Genomic DNA, 25,832 nt, shown 5'->3' with positions numbered 1-25,832 from the left:
AGTAGTGATCTGCCCCTTCGAGAGCGATTTAATTTTTTCCCCATTACAAATAGTGTTACACCAGAGGAAAGTAAAATCCATTCGGGCATCTCCAAGTGTTGTTTGACTAAGGCCGGAGAGTTGGGATTAGGCCCCAAAATTTGTTGTTTTTTGATTTCAGCTTAAAACCATGCATTGACTAAACTACAAGTGTAAGTTAACCAACAGAGGAAAAGAATGTTTGTCAAATTTATTTGGGCAAAGCCCTATAGACTGCAAGATGGTTGGATGGACGCACGTTTTGGAATTACCACATTCCTCATCAGCATCCTCTACTTGCAGCAAAACTATCACCCAATTATCAGAATAAATTCAGGCAGTTCATTAAACCCAACAATGAACCACACTTGAACCTTCCGAAAAAAGGGTTTACATGATAGCCGGCTTATGCCGAAATAAATTCGTACAAACACATCTCTTTTCCGTTGCCACCGTCAAATTTTATCAATAAAAATAAAAAGAATCATTTTTAGGTTTGGTCAGACCACATCCTCAAAGGTAAGTTAAGAAAAATAAAGAGAACTTTACTGGCATAGGAGGTGGTCCACCAAAGCTTTGCTCCATAACTGACCTGGAGGAGAGAGCAATCGCCGTTCTCAGTACGAGAGAAGCTGTAGAAAGCTTGAGTTCCGATAAATTCGGCATAAATTATGTACCAACCAGCTTATCTACCGCAGACCAAAATTTATTGGAGAACGAGCTACTTGTGTGTACGGAGCTGAACAACCACAGAGCTCAAGAACTTCTCGTCCGTTTACTCCTTGCCCCCGGTAATTGCTAAATCGACAGGTGGATAACCAAATCGAGTACCAGGACAAAAATGGTTAAAGCTATGTCAGACATGAATAACAATTTAAAATCCTTAGTCAATCGAATCGAATTCTCGAATAAAATTAATTATCGAAACGAATTATGTAGTACCCCCACCCGCCCTGATGAGGAATGTGGAAATTCCGAAACAGCTGCTCATCCAACAATCTTGCAGTCTATATGGCTTTGCCCAAATAAATTTGACAAAAATACATTTCCTCTGTTGGTTAAGCTACAATTGTAGTTTAGTCAATGCATGGTTTTAAGCTGAAATCAAAAACAACATTATTGTTGTTTTTGATTGAAGAATAACAACAATAACAAAACAGCACGAATAAAAATAATTGTACAAATTATTTGTTTGGCAAAATATCACAAAATTTTTTAATTCACATCCAAAATACAGAATTCGGATCACACCTTAAGAAGTGATACAAATTTAGTGCAACGGCTGTTGAAATTGTGGACATCTGTGCTATGACAAGGCCATGTTAAAGTCATCACTTCTGCGCCAATTTTGCAGCACTTACGGATCCAAATTTGGATATATTCAGCCATATTTCTTAAAACAATTTTCCTGCAAACTCAATAAAATTCATAATGATATAATTATTTCAAAAGTTATAAAAGTTTCAATTCATATTTTTAATTCCCACAAAATTGCAATTAAAAAAATGTTCTTTACCCCAAAAACGTTCAATTTTCATAATTTTTGTTTTTCTCGATTACATAAAAAGAAAGCTCTCTCAAATGTCTTTCCAACGATATAATAATTATAGGCCTCTGCTTAGTAAACTGCGCCAAAAATTACATTAAACCTCACTAGCTCGGTTGAAAAAGTGAATTTCTGTAAATGTACGGTTATATCGGGCTATACCTAAATCTGTTATAAATCAAACTTGGCAGATTTGACGATATTATCAAATAAATCAGAGAAAAATCCTGGCTTCTGGAAAGGTGCGTATATTTGAATTTAGAGTAAATGGGAATTTCGAGTTTCCATGGCAACAGTCAAACTAAAACATCTCAACTCGGTGTGAATGGTAAAATGTTTGAGAAAAACGAATGAGTAAAACGAATGAGTAAAACGAGTCGGTGGGAACATAGCATAACATGCATTTCTATGGAAAAACATGGATAATCATATTTTGAAACGGTGCCAACGTTTCAAAATGAAATGAATGAAAATTGTACATTTTATTTTTATAATTTTTTATGTATTTTATCATATCTATAAAATATACATAAGCAGTGTATTTTTCTTTAATAAATAACTAAATACTTCTTATTTTTTATGAAAGGCAGCTCAAAATAAGAGAACATTTTGGGACCACACGCATCTACCCAGTTGTCAATACCCTCAATACCCTCAAACACAACAACATCTCCAATAAGAATTAATTTCAAATAATAACAAAATTGCAAAATAAAAATTATGCCAACCAAGTCATTGAACCATTGTAATTCAAAACCTCATTTCACAATACAAATTAATGTTAAAGAATAACACTTATCACTAAAGTCTTTGAATCTATGTAAATCAAAACTTCACTTCCAATCACAATACAAATTAATGTTAACGAATATCGCAAATCAATAATATTTCTAAGTTCTTATACGTTAAGATTATAAAAACCAAAGAATAAAATATGTTAGTTGATAAAAAAGTCATTGGACTCGGTTCGACATTAAACTCGCGCGGACCTGGCCCACCTAATAACTGTATAAAATGCGAATTAAAATAATAAAATTAAGTAAATATTCATAACTCAAAATTACGACAAACAAAATGATAGAGACAGAAGAAATCAATCCAGCAAAAATGGATGCAACTCCATCTGAAAGAATTATCCCCTGGTTGACGGTGATATATAAACAATGTGTAAACTTAGCATATATTCCAGAAAAGTGGAGGGAAACAAAGGTCGTCTTCATACCTAAAGCAGGAAAAGCCTCTCACTCGAGTGCGAAGGATTTCCGACCAATCAGCTTATCCTCATTCCTACTTAAGACCCTGGAGAGGATGATAGACATGTATCTTAGAACTAGCGTGGATTCAGGTTTGCTCTCGAAACGACAGCATGCATACTCGAAGGGCAGGTCTACTGAGACCGCATTGCATGAACTGGTCAGCTTTATTGAAAGCTCACTATCTGTCAAAGAATACACAATCGTGGCGTTTCTAGACATCGAAGGGGCGTTCAATAATGTCCATCCGAGCTCGATATTAAATGGACTGAAAACTCTGAATGTTGATCCAGGTATACTTAGGCTGTTAGACGAACTTCTAATGAAGAGACGTATTTCAGCCACACTAGGGCAAGCAAACATACAAAGGTATGTGAACAGAGGCACTCCCCAAGGAGGAGTTCTATCACCTCTTCTTTGGAATGTTGCTATAAACAACCTTTTGGTTTCTCTAGAAAAAGAAAGGATAAAAGTAGTGGCATACGCAGATGATGTGGCGCTAGCAGTCAGGGGAAAATTCCCATCCACAATCAGAGATATTATACAGAGAGCTCTCCGGATGACTGAGAAATGGGCGAAAGATAATGGTCTTGGTGTAAATCCAGCAAAGACAGAAATAGTCATGTACTGCAAAGATCGCAAAACTCCCACGGTTAGGCCCATTTCCTTAGGGGGTACTGAAATTCCCTTTGGTGAGTGTGCAAAATACCTTGGCGTTATTTTGGACAGGAAGCTGAATTTTAGGCTTAATATTGAAGAGAGGGCGAGAAAAGCCACGGTAGCTTTGTACTCGTGCAAAAAGGCAATAGGGAAAAAGTGGGGACTAAGACCAAAAATTGTGCATTGGCTATACACGGCAGTGGTTAGACCTATAATGCTATACGGTGTTGTAGTCTGGTGGCCGGCACTTCAGAAACCGACTTGTTTAGATAAAGTTCAGCGTATGGCGAGGTTATGTATCTCAGGCGCATTTAGTAAGACAGGAACAGACTCCCTTAATGTCATGCTACATCTATTGGCTTTAGACATTTTGGCCAAACAGTCAGCTGCAACAACGGCTGTGCGGTTGCGCGAGCTATCGCTATGGTCGGAAAAAATGTACGGTCATAGTTCGGTCCTCAAAGTAATGCCAGATGTGCCTAACGTAGTGGATTACACCCTGGCAAAACCACTTTTCGACAAAAAGTTTGAAACTCTAATTCCCAACAGTGAGGCGTGGTGTACACAGACCCCGGGGAATAAAAGATATATAGATTTCTATACTGATGGCTCCAAATTGAATGGACAAGTGGGGTTCGGAGTATATTCTAAAGATCTGGAAATTCGAATAGCGAAAAGATTACCTAATCACTGTAGTGTTTTTCAGGCTGAAATATTGGCAATAAGAGAGGTGGTGAATTGGCTGAGAAGAAATGTTCCAACAAATATTGGCATTAATATATACTCAGACAGTCAACCTGCAATAAAATCCTTGGACTCTGTGTTCCTTAACTCAAAAACGGCCATAGACTGCCGCAAATCTCTCAACGAGATGGCTGAGCAGTACAATATTCACCTAATATGGGTGCCTGGTCATAGGAACATACCGGGGAACTGTGAAGCAGATGTGTTAGCAAGGCTAGGAACTACCTTACATATTCCAGGGGAACTAGAATCTGTTGGTATGCCTCTGGCCACCTGCAAGCTCTTACTGCGTGAGAAGGCTGTTATGATGGCCAATATTCGATGGGAAAATTGCAAGGGTTGTAACGACACCAAGCAAATATGGCCCCATTTAAACTTAAACCGCACACTAGATATGCTAGTGTTCTCAAGGCGTCAGATAGCACTCCTAATATCTGCTATAACGGGTCGCTGCCTGATAGGCGAATTTGCAAAAACTATAGGTGCGAAGTATAATGACTATTGTATAAGCTGTCATGACGTGGAGGAAAAGGAATCAATTAAACACCTCTTGTGTGAGTGTCCTGCTTTTTGTGTAAGGCGTAAGCGAATTTTAGGAGCATATAGCTTTAGATTACTGGCTGACCTGGAAAACGTTAACTTAAGCAGTTTGTTAATGTTTTTGGAGCAATCTGGTTGGTTCCACAAAAGTAAATAATAGAGAAGGTTCAGTGGTTAAGACTAGAAGTGCCCATATGTAATAGGTACTTTTAGTTAAATGTGGTATCACAATGGACTGAATAGTCTAAGTGAGCCTGAAATTTTATCGGGCTGCCACTTTAACCTAACCTAACCTAACCTAACTCCATCAGCCTTTACGGCAAGAAATAGCCTAAGCCTTTTCAGAGTTTCGAAATTTAAAGAATAAGAGCAAACCAATATTGACCTTCAAAAAATAATAAAATAGTTGGATAATATTTGCAGCTAACTCCACAAAAAATGCGGTGAACAACATCCTTCGAGATATAGAGATTATATTGTGGCAAAGAAGCTTCAAAAGCTGCGCAGTCAAAAGCAAAAACTTCATAAACGTGATCAAAACTATGAAAATCAGCTCCAAAACGATAATGGACCACATAAAAAATCACCAATTTCAACTAACTCGCAAAATGCATCAAAAACAATTCAACTCAGAACAACTAACACAGTTAAAAACAATAACGCTCAACAGGTAAATGCACGAAAAGCTACTCACGTAAATATCCTTTCAAAACTCCAAATTGGAGTAAATTGAATCATTTAACAAGTGCTTAGGTAACCGCTTAAGCTTGTTAGAAAATTTTTGCAATACCCTTTAATAGAAGAAGACATTAATAAAAACAAGTTTATAAAGCAGTAAGTTCGGCCGGGCCGAATCTTAAATACGCACCACCATGAATCAAATATAATAGCTTCCTTTGAAAACTCGTCATCGTGGCGAGTTTCTTGATTATATATAGAATTTCAGATCAGTTCAACCAGTACGCTTCCCGAAAATAAATTTAAACCTATAAAGATTAGATCAGATTCTGGATTTATAAGAACAATTTTAGTTTTAGTTTTTGAGAATTATAAACATCTCGTGTAAGTGTGGAAGCAAATAATGAAATAACGACTTTATTTGAAATCTAAAATTTGTAGGTTTTTACACCCATTATTCAAATGATTATAGAAATATTACTTTCAGTTTCGAGGCGCACTGATCATGAAAATTGATCAGTGCGCCTTCTATATCCTCAAGGAGTGATATCAGTCTATATGGAGGCATTACCAAAAACTACGGTTTATATAAGCCGAAGGAGTTAAATCGAGAGATCAGTCTATATGGATGCTATTGTTTTCCCAATGCACTCCAAATTCAGCAAACCTATCGGTTCATAAGGGGGATATATCAATATCTGTACCGATACACAATATATTCGGGACACCTATTTATGGTCCTAAAACCTCTAGATTTCAAATTTCAGTCAAATTGGATAAAAACTACGGTTTCCAGAAGCTCAAGAAGTAAAATTGGGAGATCGGTCTATATGGGGCTACACCAAAACATGGACCGATAGACACAAATTCGGAACACCTATTTGTGGTCCTAAAATACCTCTAGATTTCGAATTTCATGCAAATCGGATAGAAAATACAGTTTCTAGACGCCCAAGAACTACAATTTACGATATCACCCCCACGTGAGTTAATTTAAGTGGTTGGTTTTCTTATACACGCGTTTCCTATCTTTGCTTCATATTCGATTTTTGTCATAATTGCAATTATTAAGCAGAACCAATTTAGGTCAACAACCTTCCGCTGTTGACAACTAATTTCGCGAATCAAAAGAAGTAAGGTGCAAAGAGACGGAAACGCATAATAATCATTTTTAGCATAAGCTAAATAACTAAACTGTATGAAACGCATCCCAGCAAAAAAAATTGGAAGTTCTTCTCAAGGCACAACTTTAAAAGAACTTCCAAAAATGCTCTCCCAAAGATGTTCTTTATTTTAAATGCACAGGAAGTTAATTTGAGTCAATTTCGATTTTTTCATATTTTTTATGGGAAATTTATTTTTTTTGTGTTTCAAATATGTTAAAAACAGATTAATAAACTGGTATAAATTATTTCAATTTAGCCGACAAAAATGTTAAATCGTTTGTAGAAGAATTTTTGAAAATATTTGATCACAAAAGTTCCAGACAAGCGTTATAATGTATTAAAAATAATAAAAAATTTTAAAAATTATTTATTTGTCAAAATATCACAAAATTTCTTAATTCACATTCAAAACATTGAATTCGCCTCACACCTTAAAAAGTGATGCAAATTCAGTGCCGCGGCTGTCCTATAACAAGCCCATGTTAAATTCATCGCTTCTACGTCAATTTGGCACCACTTTCGGATCCAAAAAGAACATTTTCACTACTTTTTTGGGATGGTAATCATTTGTAGCATAAGCTAAATTATTGAACAGTATGAAACGTGTAGTAATCATTTTTAGCATAAGTTAAGTTATAGAATTGTGTTAAGAAAATTATTCAGTTAGAAAACAAAATTTGGACAATAAAAACCTATTTAGTAGCAGAAGTTAGAAAACAAAAGGTGTTTGTGTTTTTTATTTATTTATTTTATTCAAGTAGAAGGAGTTGCAAATAAAAAAAAGGTGTTTGTGCCTTTTTATACTCATATAATATATATCATATAATAACAAAAATGTAATGACGAGGATTGGATATCGCGAAAGGACATTAGTTAAATAATTAGTTAATTCCTTTCAAACATGTCAATGTTTTAAAAAGCGATATCAAGAACTCTTTATAAAAAATTAATATTTACAAATCAAAAGGACTAAATAAATTCCTGAATATATTTACAAATCAAAAGGACTAAATAAATTCCTGAATTCCATATCCCAGTTCAATGGAAACAGCAACGAATTGACTAATTTTACTAGACTGATTCGACAGAATACACCCGATGCTTAGGCATATGACGAAATATCACAACTTCTGTTCGTGGACATTATAAAAAGTAGATTAGTCGGTAAAGCAAAAAAATTATTGAAATAAATACACAAGCGCAATCTTGGACCGAAATCAAGAGTATTTTATAACTATAACTTTATAATATTTATAAATATAATACCCCCATATGCAATAAAGTTACAGAACACTTCAAGCCTACTTTTGCCATATAAATTCATTCGATAAACTGTCAATAAATTGTTTTGCATATGGGCAATAACTTTGGTGAAAAGTAGAGTTGCGAACAATTGTATGACGACGCTTGAATAATAAGACCCTTTTGGTTATTGGCGAAGGTGAAGCTAACCAAGTAGCACTCAATAATGAGAGCTGCACTGCGCATCCTTAAGAATAAAATGCCAGAACCAATGCTGACTGTATGTTACTGACCTGTAGAAACCCTGATAGCCTAGAATCTGCCATGGATATTTTATTCAAAAGCGGTTACGCCAACATGGGAAAGAACAGGAATAATCATTACGGATCTAATGAATATAACAATCATAATCATCATCATAACAATTACCGGGAAAACCACAATTATCAGCAAAATAATTCGAGTTATGATTTTAACCGAAATCAACAACGTCACGGACAAAATCATAACCAGCCACAACATCGTCAACAGGAAACCAAAACCATCAATGTTGCAAATATAATGGAGAGAGTCAACCCAGACAACCAGAACAAAACGTAGTCATTATGGCCAATGATCAAAATTTTCGGCCAACAGCCTCAATGGAGACCTACCATATATAACAATCAAAACTAAATTACGACGTCTAAAATTCATCATAGATACAGGAGCAACACATTCCATAATTAATCATGGAATTTGGCATCCCAGATGGAGGATACCTTGCGATGTGTGATATTAAGACTCTTCAACACACTATTACAATTTCCGAAAAAGTAGCCATTCCAGTTTTTAAAGAATTTGGTACAAATACGAAAATAGATTTTTTTGTTTGTCAATTTCATGATCAATATAATGGACTCATTGGTAATAACATATTAAGACAAATGAAAGCAATAATTAATATGAAAGATAACATTTTACAATTAGAAGCGGAAAATTATAACATAAATGCTCTTGTCCAAGTGAATGGAAATTTACCACAGTGAGTTATTTTGGGAACTCAGGATACATATAAGGTAACATTTGAAAACTTTTATACACTTGACTTTGCTATAAAAAATGACAAATCGATAATTAAACAAATTCGTTAAGATCACTTAAACGAAGAAGAAAATCGGAAACTACTACCAATCATTAAACAATTGAAAAACATCTTTAACATTTACAAAAGCTATTAAACACGAGATAAGGACTGCTAAAAATATACATATTCCATATATACACAAAACCGAGGTAAAGAAACAAATAGAAGAAATGTTGGAGAAAAAATAATAAGACCCAGTCACTCACCTTATTCGGCACCAGTTTGGATAGTTCAAAAAAAAAAAAAAATGCTAGGGTAAAACGAAATGGAGACTCGTCGTAGATTACTGGAAGATTAATGAAGTAACCAAAGATGACAAGTAACCAATCCCGAATACATATGACATTTTAGAGAAACTTGGACATTGTCAATATTTTACTACACTCGATTTGGCGAAAGGATTTAATCAAATCGAAATCCATGAAAAGGATATCCCAAAGACAGCATTCAATGTAGAAGGTGGCCTCTACGAATTTCTGCGTATGCCATTCGGAATGAAACTTTCCAGCGTCTAATGAATAATGTTTTAGGTGAAATAATCAACAAAATCTGTCTTGTTTATCTGAACGATTTAATTATATTTTCAACGTCAATCCAGGAACACAGAGTATATAACAAAGGTTTTCCAGGAGTTCAACTAGATAAACGTGAATTTATAAAAAAGGAAACACAATTTCTAGGGCACGTAGAATCTGAAAAAGATATTAAACCAAATCCTGAAAAGATATTCTGTGTGCAAAAATTTCCTCTACCGAAGATACCAAAAGAGATAAAACAATTTCTTGGACTGGCAAGATATTACCGGAAATACATGAAGGATTATCCTAAGATAGCTGAACCTATGACTAGATATCTTAAAAAGGACTATACTATCGATATCGAAAATCCGGAATACATCGACTCATTCAAATCACTTATATATATATATATATATATATATATATATATATATATATATATATATATATATATATATATATATATATATATATATATATATATATATATATATATATATATATATATATATATATATATATATATATATATATATATATATATATAAGTGATTTGAATGAGTCGATGTATTCCGGATTTTCGATATCGATAGTATAGTCCTTTTTAAGATATCTAGTCATAGGTTCAGCTATCTTAGGATAATCCTTCATGTATTTCCGGTAATATCTTGCCAGTCCAAGAAATTGTTTTATCTCTTTTGGTATCTTCGGTAGAGGAAATTTTTGCACACAGAATATCTTTTCAGGATTTGGTTTAATATCTTTTTCAGATTCTACGTGCCCTAGAAATTGTGTTTCCTTTTTTATAAATTCACGTTTATCTAGTTGAACTCCTGGAAAACCTTTGTTATATACTCTGTGTTCCTGGATTGACGTTGAAAATATAATTAAATCGTTCAGATAAACAAGACAGATTTTGTTGATTATTTCACCTAAAACATTATTCATTAGACGCTGGAAAGTTTCATTCCGAATGGCATACGCAGAAATTCGTAGAGGCCACCTTCTACATTGAATGCTGTCTTTGGGATATCCTTTTCATGGATTTCGATTTGATTAAATCCTTTCGCCAAATCGAGTGTAGTAAAATATTGACAATGTCCAAGTTTCTCTAAAATGTCATATGTATTCGGGATTGGTTACTTGTCATCTTTGGTTACTTCATTAATCTTCCAGTAATCTACGACGAGTCTCCATTTCGTTTTACCCTAGCATTTTTTTTTTGAACTATCCAAACTGGTGCCGAATAAGGTGAGTGACTGGGTCTTATTATTTTTTCTCCAACATTTCTTCTATTTGTTTCTTTACCTCGGTTTTGTGTATATATGGAATATGTATATTTTTAGCAGTCCTTATCTCGTGTTTAATAGCTTTTGTAAATGTTAAAGATGTTTTTCAATTGTTTAATGATTGGTAGTAGTTTCCGATTTTCTTCTTCGTTTAAGTGATCTTAACGAATTTGTTTAATTATCGATTTGTCATTTTTTATAGCAAAGTCAAGTGTATAAAAGTTTTCAAATGTTACCTTATATGTATCCTGAGTTCCCAAAATAACTCACTGTGGTAAATTTCCATTCACTTGGACAAGAGCATTTATGTTATAATTTTCCGCTTCTAATTGTAAAATGTTATCTTTCATATTAATTATTGCTTTCATTTGTCTTAATATGTTATTACCAATGAGTCCATTATATTGATCATGAAATTGACAAACAAAAAAATCTATTTTCGTATTTGTACTCGTACCAAATTCTTTAAAAACTGGAATGGCTACTTTTTCGGAAATTGTAATAGTGTGTTGAAGAGTCTTAATATCACACATCGCAAGGTATCCTCCATCTGGGATGCCAAATTCCATGATTAATTATGGAATGTGTTGCTCCTGTATCTATGATGAATTTTAGACGTCGTAATTTAGTTTTGATTGTTATATATGGTAGGTCTCCATTGAGGCTGTTGGCCGAAAATTTTGATCATTGGCCATAATGACTACGTTTTGTTCTGGTTGTCTGGGTTGACTCTCTCCATTATATTTGCAACATTGATGGTTTTGGTTTCCTGTTGACGATGTTGTGGCTGGTTATGATTTTGTCCGTGACGTTGTTGATTTCGGTTAAAATCATAACTCGAATTATTTTGCTGATAATTGTGGTTTTCCCGGTAATTGTTATGATGATGATTATGATTGTTATATTCATTAGATCCGTAATGATTATTCCTGTTCTTTCCCATGTTGGCGTAACCGATTTTGAATAAAATATCCATGGCAGATTCTAGGCTATCAGGGTTTCTACAGGTCAGTAACATACAGTCAGCATTGGTTCTGGCATTTTATTCTTAAGGATGCGCAGTGCAGCTCTCATTATTGAGTGCTACTTGGTTAGCTTCACCTTCGCCAATAACCAAAAGGGTCTTTTATTCAAGCGTCGTCATACAATTGTTCGCAACTCTACTTTTCACCAAAGTTATTGCCCATATGCAAAACAATTTATTGACAGTTTATCGAATGAATTTATATGGCAAAAGTAGGCTTGAAGTGTTCTGTAACTTTATTGCATATGGGGGTATTATATTTATAAATATTATAAAATTGCGCTTGTGTATTTATTTCAATAATTTTTTTGCTTTACCGACTAATCTACTTTTTATAATGTCCACGAACAGAAGTTGTGATATTTCGTCATATGCCTAAGCATCGGGTGTATTCTGTCGAATCAGTCTAGTAAAATTAGTCAAGTCGTTGCTGTTTCCATTGAACTGGGATATGGAATTCAGGAATTTATTTAGTCCTTTTGATTTGTAAATATTAATTTTTTATAAAGAGTTCTTGATATCGCTTTTTAAAACATTGACATGTTTGATGTATATATATATATATATATATATATATATATATATATATATATATATATATATATATATATATATATATATATATATATATATATATATATATATATATATATATATATATATATATATATATATATATATATATATATATATATATATATATATATATATATATATATATATATATATATATATATATATATATATATATATATATATATATATATATATATATATATATATATATATATATATATATATATATATATATATATATATATATATATATATATATATATATATATATATATATATATATATATATATATATATATATATATATATATATATATATATATATATATATATATATATATATATATATATATATATATATATATATATATAGATATAATGAAAGCCATAACATACACGGCCCTGGGACTTTGCTAGATGTGGCAAAGACTGAGTGTTCAATATAAACACTGCATGCCGTCTTGGTCCATCCACTTCATCCAAACGGCCAACCTTCCAATCAGCTGTTGGAAGATCTGGATTGCATTGTTTCAGTCTATTTAAAATAGATTCAGGGTCAGGAGGGTTTGCAGGTATCCACGCATGTGCTTTAGGTCTAGCCGGTATGTCTTTCTTCTCGACTAACACTAACAGCCCCTTCCCAAACTTCACCAATTAGTATCAGAGCAGCTTTAAAACATTCTATAGACCTCTGGTCCTCAAATGCGACTAGCTTAAATCGTCCTTGATACCAACCAGCCTCTTGGTGTCGAGGATCTGGCTCGGGAAGCTTTTCCAGCACCTGTGAGTAGACGCCAGACATAGCATTCTCAATTTCCCCCCACTTGGGCTTTGGAACAATACCGTCCACTGCTTCCCTATTAACAATCGCCATCACAAGACAGTTTTTTGCCACAAAGGCCAACGATATTTGATCCCTTTTGGAAGATGGTAGTTCATCCCATTTTAAGAAATTGCTTTGCTTAGTCGACAACGTGCTTGGGTTGACAGATCCTACTTACTTTAGGGTAAACAAGGAATTTCTGCGTTCCTTATTTGGGATATACATGCGAAAACTGCACTTTCCCCTGAATGCCCATAACTGCTCGTCTACTGTAAGGTACGGACCAGGGATATAATTTCCCTTACACTTCTGAATAAATATTTCCCATATTTTCCTTATGGGAGCAAATTTGTCTCCAACTAATTGAAGACGTATGGACTTGTCATCAAACCGCAAACAGGACATAAGGAATTTGAATCTTGCCTTCGTTGTTATACATATGTTTTTGGATCCAATAAGACCTGTCAAACAATTCCTCCACAGATAGATATTGATCTCTTTTGACTGCATTCAATACCAACACTCCCGAAATGCAATATATTTCATTTGCACTAGTATTTTGTCTCTGTGTCTTATCCGTGTTTTCAAGGAAGATGGATCGACGTGAACTTATCTCGACCATTTGTCCATTGTACAATTTCATCGTCGATATCGTTCGTTATGAACATTTTGAAACACTCTAATGGGTCAGTAATGTTTCTACATTGTCGTGTTGGTCCTCGGCTTTTATGAACAATGTTAAGTCCATACCGATGTCTCCTGCCCTTTAATGACGACCATTTATGACCGTTTTTTCCACGAAGTATCACTTTGTCGGACATTATAATGCTCGATTTCGATTTCAAAATACTGAGGGGAATGTCATCTTCATCCACATCAGTTTCATCCTCTGATGAACCGGAGCCTTCAATTGATTCATCTTCCTCGACCTCTACGTCAGAACCTACTTCGCTGACATCGCTATCATTATCATAGTTGTTGTCACTCAAGAAGAGGAAACGCTCAATTTCTTTATCAGCTTGTGTTTTTTGATAAGCATATTATAAAACTCTAATTACTAATTACGAAGAAAAATACACCTTCGTCATTTTGACTACGTCAAAAAAAAAAAAAAAATACAGAAAAAAGTAACTTACAATGTAAGTAATCACTAAAAAATGAGATCAAAACAAACGAAAAAACCTATTTTAGAACGAAAATAAAATTGTGCGCAGTCGTTTTGACGAAGGTTGACTGTCCAGGGTTAAGGATATTATAGACGAAAATGAGTTGTCGGATGTAATAGAAAAATAACATCTAAAAAATAATCACAGAGGAATTAATGAAAATTTTGCGGAACTAAATCTTAAATTTTATCATCCGCAATTAAAACTACGCATAACACAGTACATTAGCAATTGTGATATATGTAATAAAGAAAAATACGAAAGAAACCCAATAAAACAACAATATAAAATTACCGAAACACTCGATAAACCCGAAGAAAACATCCATGCCGATGTTTTTATAGCTTAGAAAAAACATTATTTTTAACATTTTTGGCCAAATTTTCAAAACATGCTCAAGTCGTAAGGATAGAAAATAGATCCTGGATTGAGTTCAAAAATGCTCTTACCCAATACCTTTTACGTCGGATATACAAAAATTAATTAAAGATAATGAATTAGGATTTAAGGCATTGCACCTTCGAGAATTCTTAAAAAAACAAAAAATATACCTCTAACAATAATCACACCTCAAATCCAGAAGTCGAAAGACTGCATAACACAATCAACGAGCACGTTCGAATTTTAAAACATGACCCTAACAGAGACACAGAAAGTGCTGAGGAAAAAAAGGAAAAATAGAAATACACTATACCTCTAACAATAATCACACTTCAAATCCAGAAGTCGAAAGACTGCATAACACAATCAACGAGCACGTTCGAATTTTAAAACATGACCCTAACAGAGACACAGAGAGTGTTGAGGAAAAGATGTATAGAATAATAATGTATTATAATAATACGATACATTCAAAAACTGGTAAGAAACAAATGATTTTAGGAATGGATCCATAACCCAAGACGAATATCCTTTGATTAAAGAAAAAATTGTAAAGGCAAAGGAAGAGATCATAAATAAGTTAACCGAAACTCGCGAAAACGTACACAGAAAAATAAGTGTCTTGTAAATTTAAGGACCATTTTAACTTTCACATAGTTCAACAAATTTACTGTAATATCCCAATAAACACAGGATGAGCGTTTTTCAAATGCAACAACTTTTCAGTTTGAGTGTAAATATAATTTTCAACATAAATTCAACTTGACTTGAAATAGCTCTTCAAATTGTTTGCGAATTACTTCCAATTTGCCAAAATGTTGACGAAATCTTTGAAAAGGTGTTGAAGATAATATGAGAAAACTTTGACAAAACACTACCCTAAAATGCAACGAAAAAACCATGTGGTTTTCAATACTTATTTGTGCAACGAAGTTCGTGGTCAATTGCAAGACATTAAAGAAATGGAAAATTTTAGACAAATAACCAAATAGTTTATAAAAATAGGTAAGTGAAAATAAAAAATGAAATAAAACTTTAAGGAAGTCACTAAATGTATATCTCTTTGCAGAAAACTAAAATTATGGATTCTACGTTCTTGAAAACATTAAAAAGCTGACCGATGAAAAAATGGTGGCCAATTAACTGGAACTGCTTCAAATAGTTTATAATAATTGGTACGTCAATATGAAAAATTAAATCAACACTTTAGAGAAGTTACTAAATTTAAATCTCTTTGCAGAAAACTAAAATCTTTGGATGCTACATTCTTGCAAACATTAGGAAGCTGACCAATGAAAAATGAGTGGCTTATCGACAAGAAAAAGTTTTCAGAAACATTACAAGTACAACCAATTAAAATTGTTAAAAACAACAAATTGTTGAAATCAACAACTTCTGGATGAAAATGTGCATCACATCGTCAGTTTAATTCATATGCTATTATCAGTTTAAAATGGATATTTTGTGAATTCCTTCTGCTGGAAATCAATCCTAACACGCGGTCCAGTACGTTCCTAATTTCAAATTGCCCGCATGTTAATAAATTTTAATGCTATTTTATGACACCAAAAGGAAGGAAATCGAATTATCAATGCAAAAGTGTTTACTAATAATGTTTAAGATATTTAAAGTTTTGTTGTTTGTTTTTTTGTTTTGTTCTTATTTGTTGATATGTTTAATAAGATTATTATTTATCAATTGGTATTGTAGTGTATTATGTAGTGTAGTGTATTATTATATATTTTATTTTGATGAAAATGAATAAATTATACAAAATTCATAGAATTTTGGCTTTGACTTTCAATTTGAAGTGGGTATATCATTCATACAAATTTAGGTTGAAAATTATTTGCAACGATGTTAATTTTGAATTTGACTCGCATCGAAAATTGTTTGACAAATTATTGAGTAGCGATGCATTTCAATTTGAGGATAACACTTGAGATATTATTGCTAATGTGTTGAATTTCACTATTGAGGGTAATGTCTGTTTTTTGTTGAGAACGCGATTTTCTCAACAATTTCTCAACTTGAATATTACCCTAATCCTTTGAAAAAATGTTTGAAAAATTATTGAAATTTAGCATTTTTCAAACGTTTGTGTTTATTGGGATAGATAATTTTTCGTAACCACAACGAAAATTAACTTAGCTAGTTAATGCATCGTTGATTCTATTATAAAAATACTTGGGCAATATAAAAAATTTGGTATGGAAAAAAAAATTGTAGTAAAAATTAACTTAACGACATTACCGATTCGTACGATGGCTACCTACAGATTATTTACCTTTTTATTATATGTTGGAGTGTTTTTACTCACATTGAAAATTTTAGATAAAGTAGAATAAAAAAGTAGTTAATAAATCCTTGACGGGCGTATATAATTTTTTATAGATTCCTCATAGATTTGTTTTTTTTTTTTTATTTTACCTTAACTTATAGATAGAATTCCAACTAATCAATAAAGTTGCTACTGGAAAATGTGAGTGTATCATGTGAGGGAGTTTTTAGAGACATTTTGTGTATATCTCGTATGATTGTTTGTGTTTGTTATTGTGTCATTTATGCTGTTGTTGGTTGTTTTGATTCTAGAGACAATGGAATGTTCCTTGTGTGTTGTTGGTATCTTTTGTGGTGAGAGTTGTTTTCTTGCAATAGCGAGATCAGAAAGGGATCGTGTGTGTGTGTGGAATTGGTTTTCTTTACGACAGGTATGTATCCTTTATGACTATTTGTGTCTTTGAGTTTTATTGCTGCATTCAGTTCTGATGATGAATTTATGAAGTGCACACGTGGTTTTAATTTTGCAAAATTGTACGTGCGGTATTGGTGTTTATTAATGAAAACACATTTATTTCGAAGCATTTTAGAAACTGAGAAGTGAATGATGTGATGTTAGAGAAATCAAAAACGCTTTTTATTGATAAAAACAAATAAAAGTTTAAGGAACTGTATATTTCTGTTAACAGTTTAAAATTAATGCGGATTTTTAATTGATTTACATAAAAAATATACAACATAATAGGATGATCTATATTTATTCTACATCACAGGTTGGAGATGCAACCAGTTTTTTGAATATATATTTTTTATGTTACGGCAATTCCTACAGGTGAGTACTAAGTTCGTGTTTAGCCGCTAAAATTAAAAATAAATCACTAAGAAAAATATAAAATTATACGTATTCGATACAAATTTAAATAGAACTTGATGGAGAATTGCCCAAATCAAGTTTTTATAAAGATATATTTTTTAATGGATTATTAAAGAAAACTGATCAAATTGGAAATTATGTCTAATTTTATAATATTTTCTATTTCAAATATATTCTGAGAATATTTTCAAAAACGTCCCATTAGTCCATGGATATGATTCAAATAGTGTACATACTGGATGGATTTTTCAATGTGGTAAGTTTTTCTATAAACCGTATTTTGTCCGTTTTTAATAAAACCAAAATTTCAATTTATTAAAAATAATTATTTTCACTTGCAGGTAGACAGGTCTTGTAATGGTATTTTTTTATATTCTTACTGTTTAATGCTAACTAAGCTGATATCCTTATTGGCTCTAAGAAATACTCTTGAAACCCGTAAGTTAAAAATCAATATGAACGATAGAATTTGATATTTTTCTTATATTTTGTATAACTTTGCAATTTCAGATGCTTATAAGACAAATCCGCCCAACAAAACAACAATTCAATGAATATAACAACTTATGCCACATATATCTTTCATATGGATAGAAAACATGGAAATTTAAATTAATTAGTTTAGTCCTAATATTTAACATAGAATATTACTCTTTCGAAGAAGCAATTACTAACTACCGACAAGTAACTGCATCCAATGTACGAATAAAAATATATCCTTTATTGTATATCATAAGCCATAGTTTTGTGTAATATAATAATAATTTTTTGAAATAAAATACTGGTGGTTATAGAAAATTGACTTGTTTTTGTTGTACCTTTGATTCCTCAATTTCTCTACTTTTTTGAAAATTATACTGACAAACAGTTTATTTCAAACCAATTTCTTAATACAGGTTTCCCAAAAAATTGTTAATTTTTCCGGATAGCAGGAATATTTTGAATGAATTTAAGTATATTCTTCCCACAGCATAGTAATAATGAACTAAAATACGATGCAATACATGAACTAATTTATAAGAAAATCATGAACTTATCTAAATGAAAATAATCTTTGGCGCCAAATCATGGTCATTCTTACTATGGATTAGTTCATTTTTAATAAAAAGTAGTAATCTTTTTTTTCGGTGTAGACATCCAAACAGGACCAATCTATGATGAACGAGGTGGGAACAATAATTCAAAGTTTCGAAAAGTAACAGTATCCAAATTAGATGACGATCATGAATTTTTTTCAATTAAACACTTAAACAACATTTTTCCGTTCCCATTGAAATTGAATAGTTTTGAGGGATGGAGAGAAAGAGCGAAATGAGAACAACAATATTCAACAACACGTGAAGGAGAGATCAGTCTGTGGAAGTAACTCGTAACGAACAGTTGGGTTTTTGTTTTGTGCTTAAATTGAAAAACATGATTGGCGACATTCTGTCTGCTGCGTTCGAAATGTGCACAGAAAAAAATATCACCAAAATATTTCCAATTAAAAAGTTAATTGAAGTTGAAAATTTTTTCAATTAATAAATTAATTGATACAATTAACTTTTTAATCATGATAGAAAGATTAAGTTAATTAAGTCAATGATTGAAAATTTTAAAATTTTTAATTAAAAAATTAATTGATACAATTAACTTTTTAATCAAATTCGGAATCAAATCAAATTCAGTTAAAAAAAGTGCTTATTTTTTAATTTTTAATTAAAAATGTATTTCAAACAATCATTTGTTAATCCAAATAAAAACTCTAAGCCAATTCAGAAAGTAATTACAAATAGTTACCTTTTTTAATTAATAAATTAATTGAGTTTTGCAATCAACATCAATTAAATTTTTAATTGAATCAATTAATTGAAATTTGCTGAAAAAATCAATTAATTTTTTAATCAAGAATTTTTTCTATGCCAAATTAAAACTGTGATTGATACTATCATTTTCGTGATTGAAGACATTTCAAGAAAAAAATTAATTGGATCAATTAAGTTGGTGATTGAATCAGAATTTTTTTTTGTGTGTGCATAAATATTTTGAATACAATCACCCTTATTCCTGAAGTCGCCCTCGCCGTCGCTTTTCGTCTATCGCCACTAATTGACGAAAATCGGTATTCCTGGCTTTTAGTCGCCGTTAAATTTACCAGCGACGAGATTATTGATTAATTTTTTAAGAAGTTTTTTTTAGACTTCATTAATCGAACAATTGAAAAATAAATTTAAAAAATGAAAATTGGTAAGATGTAAAGTGACTAATCTTCAACAATTACAAAAAAAATGGGGAAAAAAGGAACTAGAGATCAGCCATTAGATGAGCTAGACTGACTCCAACTATTTAAAACAAATACAACAAATGGTTTATAGTTCAATGCCTTTTGACTTTAGAGATAAATTGCAACAAATGGTAAAAAAGATGTAACTATTATTTAAAAAATCTACATTAGGGCTGTTTTCTTTTAGCACTGGGTACCCTAAGCCGTGAAGGGCTAAAAGAAAACGAGTACTCGTTTATCCAGGACATCTCAAAAAATATGCAACATTGTCATCAGCTGTTTAAAAAACACCACAGAAAAGAACTGACCACAAATCTATTGATATAAAAATGCGCTATTTATACTAAATTGACAAAGATCTGTATATAGCAGCTATGGTCATCACATTAACATCGTAGAAAAGAAAACTGCACAATTAAAGTAAACGTGTTGATTTTCAATTCCATTTATTTTTAATAGAAACCCTTCCGAGTTAAATTTATCATTTATTTTGATTTTCCAAGTCAACATAGGATTACAAACAAACAGCATTTTAAATGCAAATAATTAAAATTCAGTTTTGCACATCAGCTGTTTGTTTTCTTTCACGATGATCCTTGTGCCATTGATCTCAGTGTCGCACAGTGGTTCCAAATGTTTTTTTTTGGAAATAATTCTGTAACTTTTGAACGAATGAAGCTGAAGTGTTTTCCTCTAAGTTTGCAAATTTGTGGATCCCAAGTGGGTCCACAGGCTGACCTGTAGGCGTTGAAAGTTGGTCACCTCGGGGGTATGAAATTTTGTTTTAGCTGTGAACTCCGCAATTTTGAACCGATTATGTTTTACCGATTGCAAGATACAGACCCCAAAATTTATTTGTTTGCAAAATTTTGACCAAGTGGGGTCAGTATTTTGAACCAGCAGTTCCGTTTTTGAGTGGATTCGTAATTTTTCTTCTTAACTGCATTCCCTACAAAATTCTACGAATTTTAGAAGAATGTGTTCCCATGTACTTTAGATTAAAAGTTGTAAAGTCCACAAATTAGAATTTCACAAAATATCGAATTTTGACCATTTTTGTTTCTCCGATTTGCTTCAAATTTTGCACAAGAAGTATATTGGATAGTATCGTCAAGTGTGCCAAGTTTGATTTAAATCGGTTCAGATTTAGGTATAGTCCCAATTTGCAGAAATGCATTAGTTAGTTAGTGACGTTTAGTGCAAGTTTTTGCGCATTTGGTATAAACATAATAAGCACGGGTATAAACATAATACATCGTTGGAAAGGTATTTGGGAGAGTTTATTTCTATGCAATTGGAAAGAACAAAAGCACGAAACTTTGAAGTTTTTGGGGCACGGAACAATTTTTTTCCGAATATTTGGAAATTAAAAATTTGAATTGAGACCTTAATAAAACTAATTGTGATATCATTATGATTTTTATTGATTTTTGCAGGGAAAATTGTTTTAAGAAATATTGCTGAATATCCCATTCCCAAAATTGGTATCAAAAATCCCAAAAGTGGGGACATATATTGAAAAAACTTCATTTTTTTTTGTAATTTGAATATTTCTCAGCTGTTTACTGGTAGGATGTTGAAACCTTTTACTGTTAGTTAGTGAACACATAGGGCTTTTTGGAAAACAGATCAGCTTAGGAATCGAAGCTTTGCCGAATAACAATTTTTGAAAACAAAATTTTTTCGTTTTGAAAAATTGCAGATTTTTGGAACTCATATACTTGACCATAATGGCCGATAAAAGCTGAAAACGTAGGTTACGACAGAAAGAATGTATGTGCCTTTTTCCAAAAAATTGTCAAAATTCGATATTTTTTTTTTAATTCTAATTTGTGGACTTTACAACTTTTAATCTATAGCACATGGGAACACATATTTTTCTTCTAGAATTCGTAGAATTTTGTAGGGAATGCAGTTAAGAAGAAAAATTACGAATCCACTCAGAAACGGAACTGGTCCAAATTTTGCAAAAAAAATAAATTGTGGGGCCAATATCTTGCGATCGGTAAAAGATAATTGCACGCGCACGAAGCTTTACAAGTTCTACCCAGCAAAGGAAAAATCATCGAAATCGGTTCAAAATTGCGGAGTTGACAGCTAAAACAATATTTCATACCCCCCGAGGTGACCAACTTTCAGCCCGTCGACCCACTAGGGACCCACAAATTTGTAAACTTAGAGGAAAGCTTTCACACACAGAAAAAATTATTTGGAACCACTGGGCGTCGTCGCCATTTTTATAGTTTTGGAAGCTTTTACTGTCCTTGAACATATATCCACATTTTTCCCGCGTCAAATTAAATATTTTTCTTGATTTTCCGACTTAGAATTGTGTCAGAAATAAAAATATTTTAAGCCGAAAAAAATTAAAATTCATTTTTTGCACATCAGCTGATTATTTTCTAGTGATGTCGGCCTTTTATTACCGAGTATTGTAATTGGTACAAAAAGTAATCGTCGTCGTCGCCACTTCACAGGAATACCAAATGAATGATGAGACGACTTAAAAGCGACAGACGACAAAAAGCGTGCACAAACAAATGTCCATGCGGTAAAGGACTGAAAAATATATGACAGAATGCATTTGGAATTACCTGCGTTTGTGTTTTGCGGTATTGTGATAATGGAACACAATCTACATTTATTGAAGGTAAGCAATTGTGAAATGCGAATAAAATTTTCCATTGAAGCCTATTTATATTAAACAGACTAAAATAATAACTAACTATTACGACAGTATCGAAATCATAGACACTAATATTAACTCATTACACAGCTGAATTTCCGATTTAATGCCATTACTGGACACCACACGAAATAATTTTAATCTTCTAAAAACTAAATTGGACAACCTTTCACCAAATTTTAGAATACGGGGAGGTGTAATAAATGACCTAGACGAAGGACTGAAATTCATAACAGGAACCATGTACAGCGATGACGAACAGGATATTAGATCATTGTTTGTAAATCTAACAGCAATAACCAATACTAACTCAATCGAAATAGGAAATAAGGCACGCATAAGTAAAGTAATATCTCTCCAGATAGACAATGACAATAAATATGCATATTATCTAAATTCATCTACGTTATTTAAAAATCTACAAAAATTATGATTCATGTATATTAAACATATTTAATAAAAGTAAAACAGAAAGTTGTACACATAAAGAATTCAAAAATACAGAAATAAAACAAATAAAAGAAGGAATTATTATATTTAAAAATTTCTTTGATACTTTTACAAATGATTGTAATTATAAAGAGAAGACTAACAAACGTAATAATTATTTAAAAATGAAAAACTGATTGTAAAAGAACAAATTATTCAGACTACTCTTTTAAAGGAAAAAAAAACAAATACGACATTCCCTGAAATTAATTTAGAAGACATGTAAAACATGTTAAACAAATTAAATATGAAAATGATTTAAACGAAACTCAAAAAGTATACAAATTTTCAATATAAGTACAAATAGCACTACGATTTCAATATTAATAATAATACCAATATTTTGTAAAGAAAAGCAACTATTCTTCATATTTCGTCGGAGCCTCAAAGGGGGAGTTACGATCTCACCCCCACGTGTGTTAATTTAGATTTTTGTAATAATTGCAATTATTAAGAAGAACCAATTTAGACTAACAACCTTCCGCTGTTGACAACTAATTTCGCGAATCAAAAGAAGTAAGGTGCAAAGAGACGGAAACGCATAATAATCATTTTTAGCATAAGCTAAATTATGGAATTGTATAAAGCACATAATAATCATTTTTAGCATAAGCTACATTATTAAACTGTATGAAACGCATATTAATCATTTCTAGCATAAGTTAAGTTATAGAATTGTGTTAAGAAAATCAATCAGTTAGAAAACACACTTTGAACATTAAAAACCTATTTATGTTAGTAGCAGAAGCTACAAAACAAAAGGTGTTTGTGTTTTTTTATTTTATTCAAGTAGCAGGAACTGCAAATAAAAAAAAAAAAAAAATAAAAAGTGTTTGTGCCATTTTTTATACTCATATAATTACAAAAATATAATTACTAAACTCGGGAGATCGGTCTATACGGGGCTATACCAAAACATGGACTGATACGCACCTTTTTCGGCACACCTCTTTGTGTTCCTAAAATACCTCTAGATTTTAAATTTCAGTCAAATCGGATAGAAAATACAGTTTCTAGACGCCCCAGAAATAAAATCGGGAGATCGGTCTATAATGGGGCTATACCGAAACATGGGCCGATACTAACCAATCTGTGCCAAATTGCAGGACGATAGTGCCATTATATATATATATATATATATATATATATATATATATATATATATATATATATATATATATATATATATATATATATATATATATATATATATATATATATATATATATATATATATATATATATATATATATATATATATATATATATATATATGTGTGTATGAATAATATTAAATGCCGCAAGAAAATAATCGAGAAGATTCAGTGGTTAAAACTAGAAGTGCCCATATGTAATAGGTACTTTTAGTTAATGTGGTATCGCAATGGACTGAATAGTCTAAGTGAGCCTGAAACTAAATCGGGCTGCCACTTTAACCTAGGTTAAAGTGGCAGCCCGATTAAGATTCAGGCTCACTTAGACTATTCAGTCCATTCCAATCAAAATTTTACAATAATTGTCTTAGTTCATCTATGGTATATGAGTCTTAGGATATTTGTATTTCTATAAATCACTGATATCAATAAATAGAGAGTAGTTGTAGTATAAGTTCAGCATCAAATATGTATTTGCTTAAATAAATACCAAAAAATTTGCGGAAAATAGTATGTAAATAATCAGAACGACAGAACAAATAATGACTAAAGCCAGAAAAATAACTTGTAAATCTCGATAACTAGGCAATTAACTAAATATTTACCTGATCAACGGCAATAAATCTTGCATACACTTCTACGGGGCTCTGCTGATAACGTGCGCGACACGACGTTTTATCCAATAGACCGTTATTAGTATATCCAGAATTATGTTGCCCATGAAGAAGAGACCTTTTCTTCCTTCGCGATTTTTTATTGCTAAAAAAAAATATTATACTGTTAGTAAGTGCGACATAAGGGATTTTTTTGTTTGTTTTAGTTCCACGTCAGTTGGTAGAGTGATAAAATGCTCATAAATCAGGATGAAACACACGACAATGTTTAGAGTCCATGTCTTAATATATTTCTATATTGTTAGAACGGTTTTTACACACAAAAAAAAACTGATTAATCACGGAATTAATTGATTCAATTAATTTTTTAATTGAATTGTCTTCAATCACAGAAATGATTGCATCGATTAAAAAATTAATTGAAGGTCATTTAAAAAAATAATTGGTCCAATTAAAAAATTAATTGATACTATTAATTGTTGTGATTAATTTTTGTTTCAATTAAAAAATTTATTGAATCATTTAACTTTTTAATTGAATATGATGAAACACACGACAATGTTTAGAGTCCATGTCTTAATATATTTCTATATTGTTAGAACGGTTTTTACACACAAAAAACTGATTAATCACGGAATTAATTGATTCAATTAATTTTTTAATTGAATTGTCTTCAATCACAGAAATGATTGTATCGATTAAAAAATTAATTGAAGGTCATT

At 31.8% G+C, this 25,832-nt stretch overlaps 1 protein-coding gene and 1 long non-coding RNA gene across 13 annotated transcripts in view; one reads left to right on the top strand and one right to left on the bottom strand.

Annotated features, from left to right (window-relative positions):
- Positions 1-25,832, bottom strand: part of dtn (transmembrane protein 132C dtn) — a 604,515-nt gene that overhangs the window by 218,483 nt on the left and 360,200 nt on the right. For all 12 annotated transcript variants that reach the window (XR_012720543.1, XR_012720541.1, XR_012720542.1 and 9 more), the window contains one exon: positions 25,102-25,255. Coding sequence is in view for 9 of the 12 variants with exons in the window: in XM_075300564.1 (XP_075156679.1) it covers positions 25,102-25,255 (154 nt within the window). In the remaining 3 variants the exon portion in view is untranslated. The remainder of the gene's footprint in view (positions 1-25,101; positions 25,256-25,832) is intronic.
- On the top strand, positions 15,705-16,535 carry LOC142231854 (uncharacterized). Its single transcript, XR_012720941.1, has 2 exons — positions 15,705-15,925; positions 15,991-16,535. It is a non-coding gene; the product is annotated as an uncharacterized LOC142231854 (long non-coding RNA).

The sequence above is a fragment of the Haematobia irritans genome, chromosome 3, assembly GCF_050003625.1.
Source record: "Haematobia irritans isolate KBUSLIRL chromosome 3, ASM5000362v1, whole genome shotgun sequence".
NCBI classification, from domain to species: Eukaryota; Metazoa; Arthropoda; class Insecta; order Diptera; family Muscidae; genus Haematobia; species Haematobia irritans.
Note: the sequence above shows the minus strand (reverse complement) of the source record. Positions and strands in the feature narration are given on the sequence as shown.